Source organism: Phyllobates terribilis, unplaced genomic scaffold (genome assembly GCF_046119375.1).
Source record: "Phyllobates terribilis strain yellow unplaced genomic scaffold, ASM4611937v1 Scaffold_8__6_contigs__length_399053987, whole genome shotgun sequence".
Lineage (NCBI taxonomy): Eukaryota > Metazoa > Chordata > Amphibia > Anura > Dendrobatidae > Phyllobates > Phyllobates terribilis.
In genome coordinates, this window is record NW_027362768.1 from 81,773,735 (window position 1) to 81,794,411 (window position 20,677).

At 43.6% G+C, this 20,677-nt stretch overlaps 1 protein-coding gene across 1 annotated transcript in view; it reads right to left on the bottom strand.

Moving 5' to 3' along the window:
• LOC141156380 (putative ferric-chelate reductase 1) overlaps positions 1 to 20,677 on the bottom strand; it is a 49,800-nt gene that overhangs the window by 11,904 nt on the left and 17,219 nt on the right. The window contains exons 4-5 of the mRNA XM_073642576.1: positions 10,921 to 11,012; positions 9,990 to 10,101 (exon numbers count right to left, since the gene is read on the bottom strand). Coding sequence (XP_073498677.1) covers positions 9,990 to 10,101; positions 10,921 to 11,012 — 204 coding nt within the window. The remainder of the gene's footprint in view (positions 1 to 9,989; positions 10,102 to 10,920; positions 11,013 to 20,677) is intronic.

Here is a 20,677-nt window from a genome sequence, read left to right on the forward strand (position 1 = left end):
AACATCTGCAATGTAGAGTTCCAATGCGTGGGGACATCACAAACCAGTCTGTGAGCTGGAAGCTGCAAACGCTGCTGAAACACGGCAAGAGTGGCGGAAGCTGTAGGTGACTTTCTAAAATGAACACACTGGCGGCGTACTTTAACAAGCAGATCCGGCAGCTCCGGGTAGGATTTGAGAAACCACTGAACCACGAGGTTAAGCACATGGGCCAGGCATGGTACGTGTGTGAGCTCGCCTCGCCTCAGAGCCGCCACCAGGTTCCGGCCATTGTCACACATGACCATGCTTGGTTGTAGGTTCAGCGGTGTGAGCCACAGATCTGCCTGCTCTTTCAGAGCTGTCCACAACTTTTCAGCATTGTGCGGTTTGTCACCTAAGCATATTAGCTTCAGCACAGCCTGTTGCCGCTTAGCCGAGGCAGTGCTGTAGTGGTTCCAGCTTGTGACTGATGTGGTCATTTCGGAGATGGAGGCTGAAGAGGAGGAGGAGGCTGAGGTGTAGACTGTGAGGGAAACCCAGATTGACCTAGGGCCCGCAATCCTTGGCGTCGGGAGGACGCGTTCCGTCCCAAGGTCTGACTGGGTCCCAGCTTCCACTATGTTAACCCAGTGTGCCATCAGCGAGATGTAACGTCCCTGCCCACAAGCACCTGTCCACGTGTCCATGGTTAGGTGGACTTTCCCGGTAACTGCATTGTTGAGGGCACGGCTAATGTTTTGGGACACCGGGAGAAATAGTGGCGGCTGGGGACCGAGTACCGAGGGACGGCCACCGCCATCAGGTTGCGGAATGCTTTCGTCTCCACGAGTCTAAAAGGCAACATTTAGAGCGCAAGCAGTCGTGAAATGTGGGAATTTAGTACTGTGGCCTGTGGGGCGTTGGCTGCGTATTTGCGCTTGCGTTCCATGGACTGGGGTATGGACAACTGAACACTGCGCTGGGACAAGGATGTGTGTGTGCTTCCTGATGCTGCTACTTGAGAGTGTGCAACGACAGGTGCAGGGCAGGACTCATCATGGACAGGCGATTGGCTTGCATGCACAACAGCTGAAGAAGCAATGGTGCCACCCGCAGACACTGTTCCTGGACCCTGGGGTTTGGCCCACAAAGTCGGCTGCATTGCTGCCATGTGCCTGATCATGCTTGTGGGAGTCAGGCTGGTCGTTTTGCTACCCCTGCTGATGCTGGCCTGGCAGGTGGTGCAAATGGCCTTCTTGGGGTTATCTGCAGAGTCTTTGAAAAACAACCAGACTCGGGAAGACCTAAAAGTTGTACTGGCAACTTCCTTTGTGTTGGTGTTAAGGGGAATGGTTGCCTGCCTTCTTTCTGCTGCCACCGCACTGCTTCTTCCTGCCTGTTGGGGTGCTCTGCCTCCCTCCCCCTGTGTGCTGCTCTCTTCGCTCTGCATGTCCTCCTGCCAGGTTGGGTCAGTCACTATATCATCCACCACCTCTTCTTCCACTTCCACACTCTGGTCCTCCTCCTGACTTTCTGGCAATTGTGTCTCATCATCGTCCACCTCTTGTGACACTTTCCCACCGTCGCCTTCGTGTGACCGTGGCTGCTCAAATATTTGGGCATTGCTACATGCAATCTCCTCTTGCCCCGCTTCAAGTGGACCGGGCGAGAGGTCCGAATCTATAAATGGAAAAGTGAACAGCTCTTCGGAGTGTCCAAGTGTGGGATCAGTTGTCTCTGGCACTCGGCATGGTGGAAGGAAGGAGGTTCAGGGTGAGGAATATGCGGTCGAGACTCACAGCTACTGAGACTTGACCGTGTGGAAGACAAGGTGGTGGTGGTGGCTAAGTGACTGGAAGCATTATCTGCTATCCAACCAATAACGTTTTCACACTGCTCTGTGTTCAATAGTGGTGTTCTGCAGTCGCCTATTAATTGGGACTGGAAGATCGAGAGAGAAGATGTGGGTGTTTGTTGTGGCACAATTTCAGCTTGCCCACGGCCTCGGCCTCTGCATGCACCATTACCATCATGTCCAGTTCCCCATCCCTTGCCACGTGCCTTGCCCATTTTAAATGGAGGACATTATCTTCCACGCTCACAAAAAATGACTGAATTTGGAGCGAAGTTATATGTGATCCGTGTAATGGACAAACCACGGTTTTAAATACCTGGCCTGTAGGTAACTATTTTGAACAGCAATCTGGTGTCAATTGCTTCACCGACACACTGAAACAAATTTTTAATGGAGGTCAGAAATGGCAGTATTTTCTGAAAACGTATATGTGATCCGTGTGACGGAGAAAACACAGTTTTAAATACCTGGTCTGTAGGTAACTATTTTGAACAGCAATCTGGTGTCAATTGCTTCACTGACAAACTGAAACAAATTTTTAATGGAGGTCAGAAATGGCAGTATTTTCTGAAAACGTATATGTGATCCGTGTGATGGAGAAAACAGTTTTAAATACCTGGCCTGTAGGTAACTATTTTGAACAAAAATCTGGTGTCAATAGCTTCACTGACACACTGAAACAAATTTTTAATGGAGGTCAGAAATGGCAGTATTTTCTGAAAACGTATATGTGTGACGGAGAAAACACAGTTTTAAATAGCTGGCCGGTAGGTAACTATTTTTAACAGCAAACTGGTGTCAATTGCTTCACTGACACACTGAAAATATTTTTAATGGAGGCCAGAAATGGCAGTATTTTCGGAAAACGTATATGTGATCCGTGTGACGGAGAAAACACAGTTTTAAATACCTGGCTTGTAGGTAATTATTTTGAACAGCAATCTGGTGTCAATTGCTTCACTGACAAACTGAAACAAATTTTTAATGGAGGTCAGAAATGGCAGTATTTTCTGAAAAAGTATATGTGATCCGTGTGATGGAGAAAACAGTTTTAAATACCTGGCCTGTAGGTAACTATTTTGAACAAAAATCTGGTGTCAAGTGCTTCACTGACACACTGAAACAAATTTTTAATGGAGGTCAGAAATGGCAGTATTTTCTGAAAACGTATATGTGATCCGTGTGGTGGAGAAAACAGTTTTAAATACCTGGCCTGTAGGTAACTATTTTGAACAAAAATCTGGTGTCAAGTGCTTCACTGACACACTGAAACAAATTTTTAATGGAGGTCAGAAATGGCAGTATTTTCTGAAAACGTATATGTGTGAGGGAGAAAACACAGTTTTAAATAGCTGGCCGGTAGGTAACTATTTTTAAAAGCAAACTGGTGTCAATTGCTTCACTGACACACTGAAAATATTTTTAATGGAGGCCAGAAATGGCAGTATTTTCGACAAACGTATATGTGATCCGTGTGATGGAGAAAACACAGTTTTAAATACCTGGCCTGTAGGTAACTATTTTGAACAGCAATCTGGTGTCAATTGCTTCACCGACACACTGAAACAAATTTTTAATGGAGGTCAGAAATGGCAGTATTTTCTGAAAACGTATATGTGATCCGTGTGACGGAGAAAACACAGTTTTAAATACCTGGTCTGTAGGTAACTATTTTGAACAGCAATCTGGTGTCAATTGCTTCACTGACAAACTGAAACAAATTTTTAATGGAGGTCAGAAATGGCAGTATTTTCTGAAAACGTATATGTGATCCGTGTGATGGAGAAAACAGTTTTAAATACCTGGCCTGTAGGTAACTATTTTGAACAAAAATCTGGTGTCAATAGCTTCACTGACACACTGAAACAAATTTTTAATGGAGGTCAGAAATGGCAGTATTTTCTGAAAACGTATATGTGTGACGGAGAAAACACAGTTTTAAATAGCTGGCCGGTAGGTAACTATTTTTAACAGCAAACTGGTGTCAATTGCTTCACTGACACACTGAAAATATTTTTAATGGAGGCCAGAAATGGCAGTATTTTCTGAAAACGTATATGTGATCCGTGTGATGGAGAAAACAGTTTTAAATACCTGGCCTGTAGGCAACTATTTTGAACAAAAATCTGGTGTCAAGTGCTTCACTGACACACTGAAACAAATTTTTAATGGAGGTCAGAAATGGCAGTATTTTCTGAAAACGTATATGTGTGAGGGAGAAAACACAGTTTTAAATAGCTGGCCGGTAGGTAACTATTTTTAAAAGCAAACTGGTGTCAATTGCTTCACTGACACACTGAAAATATTTTTAATGGAGGCCAGAAATGGCAGTATTTTCGACAAACGTATATGTGATCCGTGTGATGGAGAAAACACAGTTTTAAATACCTGGCCTGTAGGTAACTATTTTGAACAGCAATCTGGTGTCAATTGCTTCACTGACAAACTGAAACAAATTTTTAATGGAGGTCAGAAATGGCAGTATTTTCTGAAAACGTATATGTGATCCGTGTGATGGAGAAAACAGTTTTAAATACCTGGCCTGTAGGCAACTATTTTGAACAAAAATCTGGTGTCAAGTGCTTCACTGACACACTGAAACAAATTTTTAATGGAGGTCAGAAATGGCAGTATTTTCTGAAAACGTATATGTGTGACGGAGAAAACACAGTTTTAAATAGCTGGCCGGTAGGTAACTATTTTTAACAGCAAACTGGTGTCAATTGCTTCACTGACACACTGAAAATATTTTTAATGGAGGCCATAAATGTCAGTATTTTCAGCGCAAGTATATGTGATCCATGCGATGGATAAACCACAGTTTTAAATATCTGGATTTTTAGCGCTGTAATATGGAAAGGACCTGGCTGTATTCTGCAGTGCCAAAAAGCAAATGGCGCAGAAAAACTGTGTTCTCTGGATTGCTTTTTAAGCAAATAATGAGGATTAAGATCCCCAAAAAATTGGGCTTGGGCTTATTTCTAGAAATATCTAACAGCAGCAGAAGGCAGAATTGGAATAGAGCCTCTTGTCCTATGTGCACTGCAGTCTGCTATATATACTGCCTGCCTATATACACTGCCTGCCTGATATCTCTGCAGATGGGATTAGTCCTCAGAAGGACTGTTTGTTGAGATGGATATTTTTAATATACACTGCTCAAAAAAATAAAGGGAACACTCAAATAACACATCCTAGATCTGAATGAATTAAATATTCTCATTGAATACTTTGTTCTGTACAAAGTTGAATGTGCTGACAACAAAATCACACAAAAATCATCAATGGAAAACATATTTATTAAAAAATGGAGGCCTGGATTTGGAGTCACCCCCAAAATGAAAGTGGAAAAACACACTACAGGCTAATCAAACTTTGATGTAATGTCCTTAAAACAAGTTAAAATGAGGCTCAGTATTGTGTGTGGCCTCCACGTGCCTGTATGACCTCCCTACAATGCCTGGGCATGCTCCTGATGAGGTTGCAGACGGTCTCCTGTGGGATCTCCTCCCAGACCTGGACTAAAGCATCTGCCAACTTCTGGACAGTCTGTGGTGCAACGTGACGTTGGTGGATGGAGCGAGACATGATGTCCCAGATATGCTCAATCGGATTCAGGTCTGGGGATCGGTGGGGGCCAGTCCATAGCTTCAATGCCTTCATCTTGCAGGAACTGCTGACACACTCCAGCCACATGAGGTCTGACATTGTCTTGATTAGGAGGAACCCAGCGCCAACCGCACTAGCATATGGTCTCACAAGGGGTCTGAGGATCTCATCTCGGTACCTAATGGAAGTCAGGCTACCTCTGGCGAGCACATGAAGGGCTGTGCTGCCCTCCAAAGAAATGCCACCCCACACCATTACTGACCCACTGCCAAACCGGTCATGCTGAAGGATGTTGCAGGCAGCAGATCACTCTCCACGGTGTCTCCAGACTCTGTCACATCTGTCACATGTGCTCAGTGTGAACCTGCTTTCATCTGTGAAGAGCACAGGGTGCCAGTGGCGACTTTGCCAATCCTGGTGTTCTGTGGCAAATGTCAAGCGTCCTGCACGGTGTTGGGCTGCGAGAACAACCCCCATCTGTGGACGTCAGGCCCTCATACCACCCTCATGGAGTCGGTTTCTAACCGTTTGTGCAGACACATGCACATTTGTGGCCTGCTGGAGGTCATTTTGCAGGGCTCTGGCAGTGCTCCTCCTGTCCCTCCTTGCACAAAGGCGGAGATAGCGGTCCTGCTCCTGGGTTGTTGTCCTCCTACAGCCCCTCTACGTCTCCTGGTGTTCTGGCCTGTCTCCTGGTAGCGGCTCCAGCCTCTGGACACTACACTGACAGACACAGCCAACCTTCTTGCCACAGCTCGCAGTGATGTGCCATCCTGGATGAGCTGCACTACCTGAGCAACTTCTGTGGGTTGTAGAGTCTGTCTCATGCTACCACTAGTGTGAAAGCACAACCAACATTCAAAAGTGACCAAAACATCAGCCAGAAAGCATTGGTACTGAGATGTGGTCTGTAGTCCCCACCTGCAGAACCACTCCTTTATTGAGTGTTTCTTGATAATTGCCAATAATTTCCATCTATTGTCTATTCCATTTGCACAACAGCATGTGAAATTGATTGTCAATCAGTGTTGCTTCCTAAGTGGACAGTTTGATTTCACAGAAGTTTGATTTACTTGGAGTTATATTCTGTTGTTTAAGTGTTCCCTTTATTTTTTTGAGCCGTGTACTTCTGTTCTACCTACACTAAGTAGAAACAAGCAAATCTCTCCCTAGCTCAGCAGCACCTCTCCCTACACTGTCTGATTCCGGAGTGACTGTGACGAGCATGGGGGTGCCAGGTCTGATATAGACCTGATGACGCTGTGCGGCCTGCCAATCACTGTAATGCCACAACCAACATGGCTACGGCATTACAGTGAGTGGCAGGCAATCCCTGCATGTTCATTGGCGCTCTAAAGAGCGCCAAACATACCGGGGCGGGACCAGAGTTCCCCCCGAGCAACCCCGGAAATACTCGGCGAACGCCGAGCATGTCGAGCAATGAGATGCTTGGGCAAGCACCAAGCAGTAGCGAACATGCTCGCTCATCACTATTTAAAATGATGGGGGATTTCATTTCACATGATGAATAAATAACTCGTTATCAAAAAGAGGTAGTGCATCAGATGAAGAGTGCATATTAAGATATAATATTCTCATTAAATAATGAATATTTAAAGTCCTCTTTCTTTATTAAGTACTCACATTTCATTTTGAAAAAATATTTTCCCTGCAATTTTTTATTGTAGCCTACAGAGCATTGATTCATTACATTTTTCTAACTTCTGCTGAGTGTTGGACTTGAGGCTAACAATCTTAAGACTTTTGTCCAAATATTTGTTTGTCTCCCTTGATGTCTCCCTTGATGCCAATACCACTTGTGTATAAGTGTATAAGCAATGATGTGTGAAGCCATACCAATATCACCATTGAGTGCTAGTAGAGTATATACAAGGCGTTCCGCAATTATTTACAGTAAACTGGCCAACAAGCAATGAAAAAGCCAGAACTATTGACACGATCATCCTACCCCTGTACAGTCTCATGGTTACACAAGGTGATGTGCTGCCGATAACAATGATTTTTTTGACCGCTATAAATAATCCGATCACCTGATGAAAGAACCAGCAGGTTATATTGGGAAGATAATGGGGAACAAACATTCCTATGATTTCTTTATTGACCATTATCTGCTTATCTAAATTCTCCTACAATGCCTTGGTGAACAAGTGGTGAGGATTGTGAGAGAATCAACAAGCTATACAGATGTGCCCAGATTTACCTAGCAAAACTCCTGTCAGTCTGCACCTGGTATCACAAACACTGAGCTGTCACTAATATGCACAGGTAGCATAAACCCCTCCCAACAGAGTATCGCAAAATTCTGTTTTATCTCAAAGCTGTAATATCACATTGCTCATCCCATTATATGTAAAGCAAAGTGAAAGGTTAAAGAGAATCTGTCAGCAGGTTTTTGCTACCCCATCTGAGAGCAGCGTGGTGCAGGGGCAGAGACCCTGACTCCAGCAGTGAATCATTTTCTTTGCTAATTGCTGCAGTTTTGATAAAATCTCTGGTTTATCTGCAGCAGATCTAGCAGTTCTCTGAATACTGAACCCTGTATAACCCCACCCACATCACTGATTGGCAGCTTTCTGTATACACTGTGCATAGGCACAAAGCTGCCAATCTGTGTTGGGGGCGTGGATAAACAAAGCTAATGAATGTGGAGGACTACATGGCAGCAGGTTTACAAGTCTTCTAGTGATAATCTCCTGCTGATAAAACTGTGATAGTATAAAAACTGCAGCAAGCAGCTTAGTAAGTGACATATCACTAGAATAACGGTCTCTGCCCCTATATTATGCTGCTCTCTGATTACCCAGCAAAAACCTGCTGACAGATTATCTTTCAGTAATGATACATATCAATGCAACCTTTTTGATGAATTAGCACTTGCTTAAGTGACTAAAGGAGCTCTTAAAGGGAACCTGCCAGCTGATTCGTGCTGCCCAATATGTAAGCAGTATGAATCAGAGCCTGATTGTACAATTGCAGCCAAGTATATTTTTCTCTGAAACGCTCTGGCATTTCAGAGGAGATATAGTGTGGAGAGTGGCTTTGGAGCCTTAGACAAGACTAGTTCAGTGCAGTCCCCCGGCTGGCTTTTACTGGCGCCGCTCCAGGTGATTGACAGGTCTCCCTCCATTTACACACACACAGGAGAGACTTGTCAGTCAATTAGAGCAGTACCGCAGAAGGATCTTCTAGCAATATTTTCTCTGAAATGGAGAGTGTTTCAGAGAAAAACATACGTTTGCATAGCCAGACTCTGATTCATGCTGCTTGTGGTTTAGGCAGCATGAATCAGCTGACAGGTTCCTATTAATGGAGATAGTAAGATATAGATCTCTTGGGTAACTGAGTAAGTAAGCAGAGGAATGAGTGTGTACTTGGGTGGGAGCTATGAGCGTGTACCTGGGTGGGAGGTTTGAGCTTGCACCTGGGTGGGAGGTATGAGCGTGTACCTGGGTGGGAGCTATGAGCGTGTACCTGGGTGGGAGGTTTGAGCTTGCACCTGGGTGGGAGGTATGAGCGTGTACCTGGGTGGGAGGTATGAGCGTGTACCTGGGTGGGAGCTATGAGCGTGTACCTGGGTGGGAGGTTTGAGCTTGCACCTGGGTGGGAGGTATGAGCGTGTACCTGGGTGGGAGGTATGAGCGTGTACCTGGGTGAGAGGTATGAGCGTGTACCTGGGTGGGAGGTATGAGCGTTCACCTGGGTGGGAGGTATGAGGGTGTACCTGGGTGGGAGGTATGAGAGTGCACCTGGGTGGGAGGTATGAGCGTGCACCTGGGTGGGAGGTATGAGAGTGCACCTGGGTGGGAGGTATGAGCGTGTACCTGGGTGGGAGGTATGAGAGTGCACCTGGGTGGGAGATATGAGCTTGCACCTGGGTGGGAGGTATGAGCGTGCACCTGGGTGGGAGGTATGAGCGTGTACCTGGGTGGGAGGTATGAGCTTGCACCTGGGTGGGAGGTATGAGCGTGTACCTGGGTGGGAGGTATGAGCGTGTACCTGGATGGGAGGTATGAGCGTGTACCTGGGTGGGAGGTATGAGCGTGTACCTGGGTGGGAGGTATGAGCGTGTACCTGGGTGGGAGGTATGAGCGTGTACCTGGGTGGGTGACTGAAAGAGAGGCTGGGTGAGAAAGTATTTCCTATCAGCCAAGATAAGACAGTGTAATTTTGCAGTAAAGGCAAAGGTAACATAATAGGCAATATTTTATCATTATTTCTTGGCTTTGTAGGGCAGTATTTTATGTATTTATTGTAATCAGTTACTGCCATTAAAGACAATCTCTGGGTGGTATGCTACTTATATCTATGTATTACAGGCATTATATTATTGCATACTGACTTGTGATATTGCAGTAGCCATGCACTCTGATTGCAATAAAACTTGTCAGATCGTGTCTTTCTTTACACTAGATTTGTTTTTTTCCCTAGAGTATTTGGAGATCACAAACTAAAATTATGCTTAAGGCCATGAGAAACATACTTTATTGAAATCTCTATTGCAAACAAGTTTAGTCACTGGACATTTTGCTCTTGAGAAGCTTACAGTTTGATGGCATGCGCTGTTTCCAGCTCCTGTACCACTGGTGGCGTTATAAGTCAGCGTGGAGCTTACAATTCCAGTCCAATAGACTTTTTCCGTTTGTACCACAGTAGCCCTTAACATATGAAAAGCAATGGAATAAATATCAAGGAAACATATTACATATATGAAATTCAGCAAAAAAACTGCAAGGATGGGGAGATATTTTGTCACATCTAGTAGACCCAGTAACATGCCGGCATTTTATTATTTCCTGTGCTTGTGAACACTTATAATTTACACAGCTGGCAAGCTATAGATGTAGCAAACACTAATGTTACTGTTGTAGCGACTGCGGCAGTTAGTATCCATGGTTGTCACCATGCTGGATCACAGTATAACAATTTATAGTATGTTAAATGACCTTAATTTTAATAATTATGAAAATTTGCCCCTAGTTTTATTTTATTTTATTTTGGACAGCATTGTGTCTCAGTGGTTGGCACTGTTGCTTTGCTTTGCAACGCTGGGGTCCTGGGTTCAACAACCACCAAGGACAACATCTGCAAGGAGTCTGTATCTTCTCCCCGTGTTTGTGTGGGTTTCCTCCGGGTTCTATGGTTTCCTCCTACACTCCAAATACATACTGATGGGGAATGTAGATTGTGAGCCCCAATAGGGACAGCGCTCATAATGTCTGTAATAGGACTATATAAGTGAGTCAAATATAATAATATTACAATAATAATTTTACATTAATATAATGGTGTGTAATATGCTATTTACATCAAGAATCAATAATAAAATGTTCATAGGAGAAAAAAGGGAAAAATGCAAATGAAAAAACGATACTATTTCAGCTGTTCTGGATCTGAAGACAAATAAATGGAGCTCTGACGCCTAAAAACATAATAGTAGAAACAAGTATTGTAATAGATATCACAAGTGCACTCACCTGAGCTGTACACTTGAGTTGCTGTTAGTAGGGGCCACCCAGGTCACCTGTATGCTTGATTTACTGCTGCCAGATGTATGGCTGACTGAACTCTGGAAGCAGATATTAGAAGTTTATAGGATGTAGAAAAGGTTAAACTTTGAGAAATTTATGAAAGTGTCAACTTCATGTTTAATATATATATAGTACAGACCAAAAGTTTGGACACACCTTCTCATTTAAAGATTTTTCTGTATTTTCATGACTATGAAAATTGTACATTCACACTGAAGGCATCAAAACTATGAATTAACACATGTGGAATTATATACTTAACAAAAAAGTGTGAAACAACTGAAAATATGTCTTATATTCTAGATTCTTCAAAGTAGCCACCTTTTGCTTTTATGACTGCTTTGCACACTCTTGGCATTCTCTTGATGAGCTTCAAGAGGTAGTCACCGGAAATGGTTTTCACTTCACAGGTGTGCCATGTCAGGTTTAATAAGTGGGATATCTTGGCTTATAAATGGGGTTGGGACCATGAGATGTGTTGTGCAGAAGTCAGGTGGATACACAGCTGATAGTCCCACTGAATAGACTGTTAGAATTTGTATTATGGCAAGAAAAAAGCAGTTAAGTAAAGAAAAACAAGTGGCCCTCATTACTTTAAGAAATGAAGGTCAGTCAGTGCGAAAAATTGGGAAAACCCCAAGTGCAGTTGCAAAAACCATCAAGCGCTACAAAGAAACTGGCTCAAATGAGGACCGCCCCAGAAAAGGAAGACCAAGAGTCACCTCTGCTTCTGAGGATAAGTTTATCCAAGTCACCAGCCTCAGAAATCGCAGGTTAACAGCAGCTCAGATTAGAGATGTTACAGATTAGAGAAAAATTAAAGATGTGTCTGACAGGATATCAAGACTCTTCAGACCTACAGATCACTACCCATTCCTGCTAATACATGTGGGGACAAATGACACCGCAAGAAAGGACCTGGAAACCATCTGCAGTGACTTTGAAGACTTAGGCAAGAAAGTGAAAGAATTGGGAGCGCAGGTGGTCTTCTCATCCATCCTCCCAGTGGATGGCCATGGAACAATGAGGTGGAATAAGATTCTACAGGTGAACAACTGGCTACGTCGATGGTGCCGTCAACAAGGATTTGGATTTCTGGATCACGGAATGAATTACCTATATGATGGACTACTTGCTAGAGATGGGGTGCACCTTACGAAGACTGGAAAACATGTATTTGGAAGTCGCCTTGCTACACTCATCAGAAGAGCTTTAAACTAGAACAATGTGGGAAGGGAAGCAAAAGGCCAGAAAAAGCCATACAGCTGACAAATACTACTGAGATCTCTGCTACTGGAAGTGGAAAGGAAGAACAAAGACAAAACAATTTAAATAATAAACATATGGGAGGAAGAGAAACCAATCACAAACTAAAATGTTTTTATACAAATGCACAAAGCATGGGCAACAAACAAGGAGAATTGGAACTACTAATGCAGGAAAAGGAATATGATGTCATTGGAATCACTGAAACTTGGTGGGACGATACACATGATTGGAATAAAAGGCTAAAAGGATACAACTTATTTGCAAGAAACAGACTTGATAAACGAGGAGGAGGTGTTGCATTGTATGTTAGAAAAGCGTATATCTGCACAGAGATTGAAGCTTCAGAGACTGGGAGTTCTGTGGAAACTGTTTGGGTAAGAATACAAGGAGAGAACAACGGAAAGGACACCATTGTAGGCATTTACTACAAGCCACCTGGGCAAGCTGAAGATATGGATGAACTCTTTATGTATCAAATGACCAAGTTCTCCAAAAAATATGACGTAGTGGTCATGGGAGATTTCAACTATCCAGACATTTGTTGGGAATCTCTCTCAAGTAAAACTAACAGGTCAAGCAAATTCTTATCCTCTCTTGCTGACAACTTTATCTTCCAAAAGGTAGGGGAGAAAACCATGGGATCTGCTACTTTGGATCTAATCCTTATAAACAGGGAGGAAATGGTTGAGGAGGTAAAGGTGGCTGGGACCCTAGGAGGCAGCGATCATGCTATTATAGAATTTTGGATAACTAGAGGAGGAAGACATGTGAAGACTCAAACTTCAAGGTTAGATTTTAGAAAGGCAGATTTTAAGAGACTCAGAAAGAGAATAGGAGGGATCCAATGGCTGGATGTCCTTAAGGACAAAAATGTCCAGGAAGGATGGGAAATTTTTAAAAATGAGATTCTCAAAGCACAATCGTTAACAATCCCGAAAAGTAGGAAGAATGGGAAGCATTTAAGGAAACCAGGATGGATGAACACAGAACTTAAACACATGCTAAAAAGAAAGAAAGAAATGTTTATTAAATGGAAAGAGGGAGGCATATCTAAAGAAGATTATAATGCAGTCTGCAGATCCTGCAGGGCACGTATCAGGTTAGCTAAAGCTGACAATGAATTAAGGCTTGCAAGAGATGTCAAAAGCAATAAAAAAGGATTTTGGGGGTATGTCAAAAGTAAAAGAAAAGTCAAAGATGCTATAGGATTTTTACAGGATGAAAATGGAGAAATGGTAAGAGAGGATGTGGAGAAGGCCGAACTTTTTAATTCCTATTTTGCATCTGTTTTCTCTCAGAAAGAAAATGTAACATCAACTGATCTTCACTGTCCTTTTAAAGGAATAGAGGAATCCAAGTTATCTGTAAACAGAAAGATTGTGAGGGAATATTTAGCTAACATAAATGAGTTCAAGTCTCCAGGTCCAGATGAATTACACCCCAGAGTACTGAAGGAGATCGTAGAAGAAATTTTAGAACCACTCTCCATAATCTTTGAAAATTCTTGGAGAACAGGAGAAGTCCCAGAAGACTGGAGAAGAGCAAATGTTGTTCCTATCTTCAAAAAGGGGAAGAAGGTGGACCCAGGGAACTATAGGCCGGTGAGTCTGACTTCTATACCAGGAAAGATCTTTGAACAAATTATTAAACAACATGTATGTAAGTACATGGATAAGAATGAAGTGATTAACCAGAGTCAGCATGGGTTTGTAACTAACAAGTCTTGTCAGACTAACTTAATTTCCTTCTATGACAGAATCACTGACTGGGTGGATCAGGGAAATGCTGTAGATATAGTATATCTTGACTTCAGCAAAGCATTTGACAAAGTATCTCACACCATCCTTATTGAAAAAATGACCAAGTATGCAATGGACCAGGCAACTGTTAGGTGGATTCATAACTGGCTTAGTGATCGGACTCAAAGGGTGGTTGTAAATGGCTTCACATCCAGCTGGATGAATGTCTCAAGTGGGGTACCACAGGGCTCCGTCCTGGGACCTGTATTGTTCAACATCTTTATCAATGATTTAGATGAAGGAATTGAGGGTAAACTGATTAAATTTGCTGATGACACAAAGCTAGGAGGGATAGCTAATACTAGAGAAGAGAGAGAGAGGATTCAAAAAGACCTAAATAAACTGGAGCAGTGGGCAGCAACCAACAGAATGGTTTTTAACAGGGAAAAATGCAAAGTACTACATCTGGGAAATAAAAATGAAAAAAGCATATACAGAATGGTAGGAATAGAGCTATGCAACAGTACATGTGAAAAAGACTTAGGTATACTAATAGATCATAGACTGAACATGAGTCAACAGTGTGATGCAGCAGCAAAAAAGACAAATACAATTCTGGGATGTATTAACAGAAGCATACAGTCTAGATCACGTGAAGTCATTATCGGTCTTTACTCCTCTTTGGTCAGACCTCATCTGGAATACTGTGTACAGTTTTGGGCACCACATTTTAAAAAAGACATAGACAAACTGGATCAAGTTCAGAGAAGAGCGACCAGAATGGTGACTGGTCTGCAAACCATGTCCTATGAGAAACGGTTGCAGGATTTGGGAATGTTTAGCTTGCAAAAAAGAAGACTGAGAGGAGACTTAATAGCTGTCTACAAATATGTCAAGGGCTGTCACATTGTAGAAGGATCATCTTTATTCTCATTTGCACAAGGAAAGACTAGAAGCAATGGGATGAAACTAAATGGGAGGAGACACAGATTAGATATTAGAAAAAACTTTTTGACAGTTAGGGTGATTAATGAGTGGAACAGGCTGCCACGAGAGGTGGTGAGTTCCCCTTCAATGGACGTCTTCAAACAGAGGCTGGACAGACATCTGTCTGAGATGATCTAGTGAATCCTGCTTTGAGCAGGGGGTTGGACCAGATGACCCAGGAGGTCCCTTCCAACTCTACCATTCTATGATTCTATGATTCTATGATTCTATGAGACCAGGTCAATGCCACACAGAGTTCTAGCAGCAGACACATCTCTTCAACAACTGTTAAGAGGAGACTTTGTGCAACAGGCCTTCATGGTAAAATAGCTGCTAGGAAACCACTGCTAAGGACAGGCAACAAGCAGAAGAGACTTGTTTGGGCTAAAGAACACAAGGAATGGACATTAGACCAGTGGAAATCTGTGCTTTGGTCTGATGAGTTCAAATTTGAGATCTTTGGTTCCAACCACCGTGTCTTTGTGCGACGCAGAAAAGGTGAACGGATGGACTCTACATGCCTGGTTCCCACCGTGAAGCATGGAGGAGGAGGTGTGATGGTGTGGGGGTGCTTTGCTGGTGACACTGTTGGGGATTTATTCAAAATTGAAGGCATACTGAACCAGCATGGCTACCACAGCATCTTGCAGCGGCATGCTATTCCATCCGGTTTGCGTTTAGTAGGACCATCATTTATTTTTCAACAGGACAATGACCATAAACACACCTCCAGGCTGTGTAAGGGCTATTTGACCAAGAAGGAGAGTGATGGGGTGCTACGCCAGATGACCTGGCCTCCACAGTCACCAGACCTGAACCCAGTCGAGATGGTTTGGGGTGAGCTGGACCGCAGAGTGAAGGCAAAAGGGCCAACAAGTGCTAAGCATCTCTGGGAACTCCTTCAAGATTGTTGGAAGACCATTTCCGGTGACTACCTCTTGAAGCTCATCAAGAGAATGCCAAGAGTGTGCAAAGCAGTCATCAAAGCAAAAGGTAGCTACTTTGAAGAACCTAGAATATAAGACATATTTTCAGTTGTTTCACACTTTTTTGATAAGTATATAATTCCACATGTGTTAATTCATAGTTTTGATGCCTTCAGTGTGAATGTACAAGTTTCATAGTCATGAAAATACTGAAAAATCTTTAAATGAGAAGGTGTGTCCAAACTTTTGGTCTGTACTGTATATTGAGCTACTCATTGGCGGACACAGAGAGAAAATGGGCCTTGTTTAGGATTAATATTTGGGCCCTTTGCAATCCAATACTGTGTCTGCGACAGAAGCTGGTTGCTGTTTTGAAGATGAAAGTGGGCCCCTTGATATCTGCTCAAGGTGCATCAATGGTATGTCCACCCCTGCATCTACCAAAGGGTATCTGTCAGCAGGTAATCTGATAGCAGCATGATATAGGGGCTAAAAGCCTGATTTTGGCAATGTGTGACTTAATTGGTTGTGTATTACTGTTTCAAGTCAGTGTTTTATCGTCAGGGGATTATCACTACAGGACTAGGTGTCTCATGCCTCCTAGTCAACTGCTCTGTATAGCTCCCACCACTGATTAATAGCGTTCTGCCAATATACAGTGTACATGGAAAACTGCCCATCAGTGGTGTGGGCGGGGTTATACAGGGCTCAGCATTTAGAGAACGGCTAGCACAGAAAACTATGATTATACTAAGATGAAAAGCAAGCAGCCCAGTAAGTGACACATCGCTGGAATCAAAGTTTCAGCACCTACATTATGCTGCTCTTAGATTACATAATAAAAACCTGGCGACAGATTCCCTTTAAACAAATTTTATTTTTGTGGATTTTAAACTTTTCTTCAGTGCTTTATCAGGTCAGATAGTTTGGGATTGTAACTAGTGTTGAGCGATACCTTCCGATATCAGGAAATATCGTATCGGATTGGATCGGGCCGATACCCAAAAAGTATCGGATATCGCCGATTCCGATACCGGAAACCAATGCAAGTCAATGGGACACAAATATCGGAATGAAAATAAACCCTTTCTTTCCTTGTAGGTTAATTCTACATGAAGTAAAACAACTAAGAATAATGTAGAATGACATGAAAAGCCGGCAATTCATCAGCGGCATACACCGGTACCCGACAATTTACAACAGAAAGAATAGAGCTTCACACATAGATTAGATAGATAGAAACATGTCAGTCACATATATATGAAGTACAGTGACAGTGTTGCTTACTGTACTTGTCATTTAGTGTAAAGGATTTATTAAAAAAAATATTAGTGTTTTCGTGCACCGTCTCTTTAAAAAAGCCGGCCGGCAATTCAGCTGCGGTACCCGACAATTTATAACAGACAGAATAGAGCTTCACACATAGATTAGATAGATAGAAACATGTCAGTCACATATATAAGAAGTACAGTGACAGTGTTGCTTACAGAACTTGTCATTTAGTGTAAAGGATTTATTTAAAAAAATAATAGTGTTTTCATGCACCGTCTCTTTAAGAAAGCCGGCCGGCAATTCAGCATCTGTACCCGACAATTTAGAATAGAAGGAATAGAGAATCACACATAGATTAGATAGATAGAAACATGTCAGTCACATATATATGAAGTACAGTGACAGTGTTGATTACTGTACTTGTCATTTAGTGTTAAAATAAAGGATTTATTTAAAAAAAAATTGGCGTGGGGTTCCCCTTAATTTTAGGCTCTAGCGGAGGTTAAGCAGACAGCTGGGGCAAATGTTTGAAGCCTGGGAAGGGGGTAATACCCACGGAGCTTCCCAGGCTACTAATATCAGCCCCCAGCTGAATACCTAGCCTTTACTAGCTATTAAAATGGGGGACCCCCCCAAAAAAATGACGTGGGGTCCCCCCTAATTTAATAGCTAGCACAGGCTAGGCAGACAGCTGGGGGCTGATATTAATAGCCCAGGAAGGGTGCCATGAATATTGGCCCCCTCCCAGGCTAGAAACACCAGCCGTCAGCCGCCCCAGAAATGGCGCATCCATAGGATGCGCCAATTCTGGCACTTAGCCTCGCTCTTCCACGCTGCCCTGGTGCGGTGGCAGGGGGTAATAGGGTTGGGGTTGATGTCAGCTTATAATGCCAGCTGACATCAAGCCCAGGTTAGTAATGGAGAGGCGTCTATAAGACACCCCCATTACTAACCCCATAGTCAAAGTTAAAAGAAAACACAAACACCCAGAGTAAAGTCCTTTAATTGAAATAAAGACACAATTCTTTATTGTTCTAAATTAAACCATACTTACCATCACGCCCATTCCAGCTGAAGCCAACGATCTCCTGCAATAAAAGAAAAATAATAAAGCAACCTCATCCTTACCTTTCGATGGTTCCCAGGACAGCTTCAGCTCTGCTACATCGAGATGACAGGCTGGACCGCAGCAGAAAGCTGCCATCCAGCCTGTCATCCCGCAGACACTGAGAAGCGCAGGCATGCTTGCGCTCCTCAGTGTCTCTCTGTGACGTCATCCAGATGAGCCGAGTTCATGTCCAATGAACTCAGCTCACCTCATGCACGTCACTGACAGCGTGGGAAAATTCTCCTGCACTCAGCGCTTCAGCGTGAGAATTCTCCCACGCTGTCAGTGACATACATGAGGTGAGGTCATGTCCAATGAACTCAGCTCACCTCATGCACGTCACTGACAGCGTGGGAAAATTCTCACGCTGAAGTGCTGAGTGCAGGAGAATTTTCCCACGCTGTCAGTGACGTACATGAAGTGAGCGGAGTTCATTGGACATGACCTCGGCTCATCTGGATGCCGTCACAGCCAGACACTGAGGAGTGGAAGTATGCCTGCGCTTCTCAGTGTCTGCGGGATGACAGGCTGGATGGCAGCGTTCTGCTGCGGTCCAGCCTGTCATCTCGATGTAGCAGAGCTGAAGCTGTCGTGGGAGCCATGGAAAGGTAAGGATGAGGTTGCTTTATTATTTTACTTTTATTGCAGGAGATCGTTGGCTTCAGCTGGAATGGGCGTGGTGGTAAGTATGGTTTAATTTAGAACAATAAAGAATTGTGTCTTTATTTCAATTAAAGGACTTTTTTCTGGGTGTTTGTGTTTTTTTTAAATACTTTACTAGAAATTCATGGCGGTCATGTCTAATATTGGCGTGACCCCATGAATTTCGGGCTTAGGGCCAGCTGATAATGCCAAGCTGGCCTTAACCCCTTTATTACCCAGTGAGCCACCGCACCAGGGCCCTGGATGAGTTGGGTACAGCGCCAGAAGATGGCGCTTCTATGAACGCGCCATTTTCCGGGGCGGCTGCGGACTGCAATTTGCAGCGGGTGGGACCCAGAAAGCTTGGGTCTCCCTGCGCTGCAGATTCCAGCCCCCAGCTGCCTAGTTGTACCTGGCTGGACACAAAAATAGGGCGAAGCGCCACACATTTTTTTTTTAATTATTTCATGAAATTCATGGAATAATTAAGAAAAAAAGGGCTTCCCTATATTGTTGTGTCCGGCTAGGTACAAATAGGCAGCTGGTGGTTGGGGGCAGCCCGTTCCTGCCTGCTGTACCTGGCTGGACACAATTATAGGGCGAAGCCCCACATAATTTTTTTTTAATTATTTCATGAATTTCCTGAAATAATTAAAAAAAAATTGACGTGGGGCTTCACACTATATTTGTGTCCAGCCAGGTACAGCAGGCAGGAACGGGCTGCCCCCAACCACCAGCTGCCTATTTGTACCTAGCCGGACACAACAATATAGGGAAGCCCTTTTTTTCTTAATTATTCCATGAATTTCATGAAATAATTAAAAAAAAAAAAACGTGGAGCTTCTCCCTATTTTTGTGTCCAGCCAGGTACAACTAGGCAGCTGGGGGATGGAATCTGCAGCGCAGGGAGGCCCAAGCTTTTTGCCCTCCCCCCCCCCGCTGAAAATTGCAGTCCGCGGCCGCCCCGGAAAATGGCGCGTTCATAGAAGCTGGATGCTGTACCTGGCTGGCATACAAAAATATGGCGAAGCCCACGTCAAAAGTTTTGGGAAAAATTTATTAAAAAATAAATAATAATTTAGGGACTGCATCTTTATTAAGTCCTCAAATGTCATTTAGTGTTAAAATAAAGGATTTATTTAAAAAAAAAATGGCGTGGGATCCCCCATAATTTTAGTCTCTAGCGGAGGTTAAGCAGACGGCTGGGGCAGATGTTTGAAGCCTGGGAAGGGGGTAAAACCCACGGAGCTTCCCAGGCTACTAATATCAGCCCCCAGCTGAATACCTAGCCTTTACTAGCTATTAAAATGGGGGACCCCCCAAAAAAAATGACGTGGGGTCCCCTCTATTTTAATAGCTAGCAAAGGCTAGGCAGACAGCTGGGGGCTGATATTAATAGCTCAGGAAGGGTGCCATGAATATTGGCCCCCTCCCAGGCTAGAAACACCAGCCGTCAGCCGCCCCAGAAATGGCGCATCCATAGGATGCGCCAATTCTGGCACTTAGCCTCGCTCTTCCACGCTGCCCTGGTGCGGTGGCAGGGGGTAATAGTGGTGGGGTTCATGTCAGCGCCAGCTGCCATGAAGCCCAGGTTAGTAATGATGGCCGTCTATATGACACCCCCATTACTAACCTACAAAGTGTTAAAAAGAAAAAACACACTACACCCAGAAAAAAATAATTTATTTGAAATAAAACACCATTTTATTTAATTCTTAGTTTACTAAAAAAAAAATAGTTACCTGTCCACGTTCCTGCGC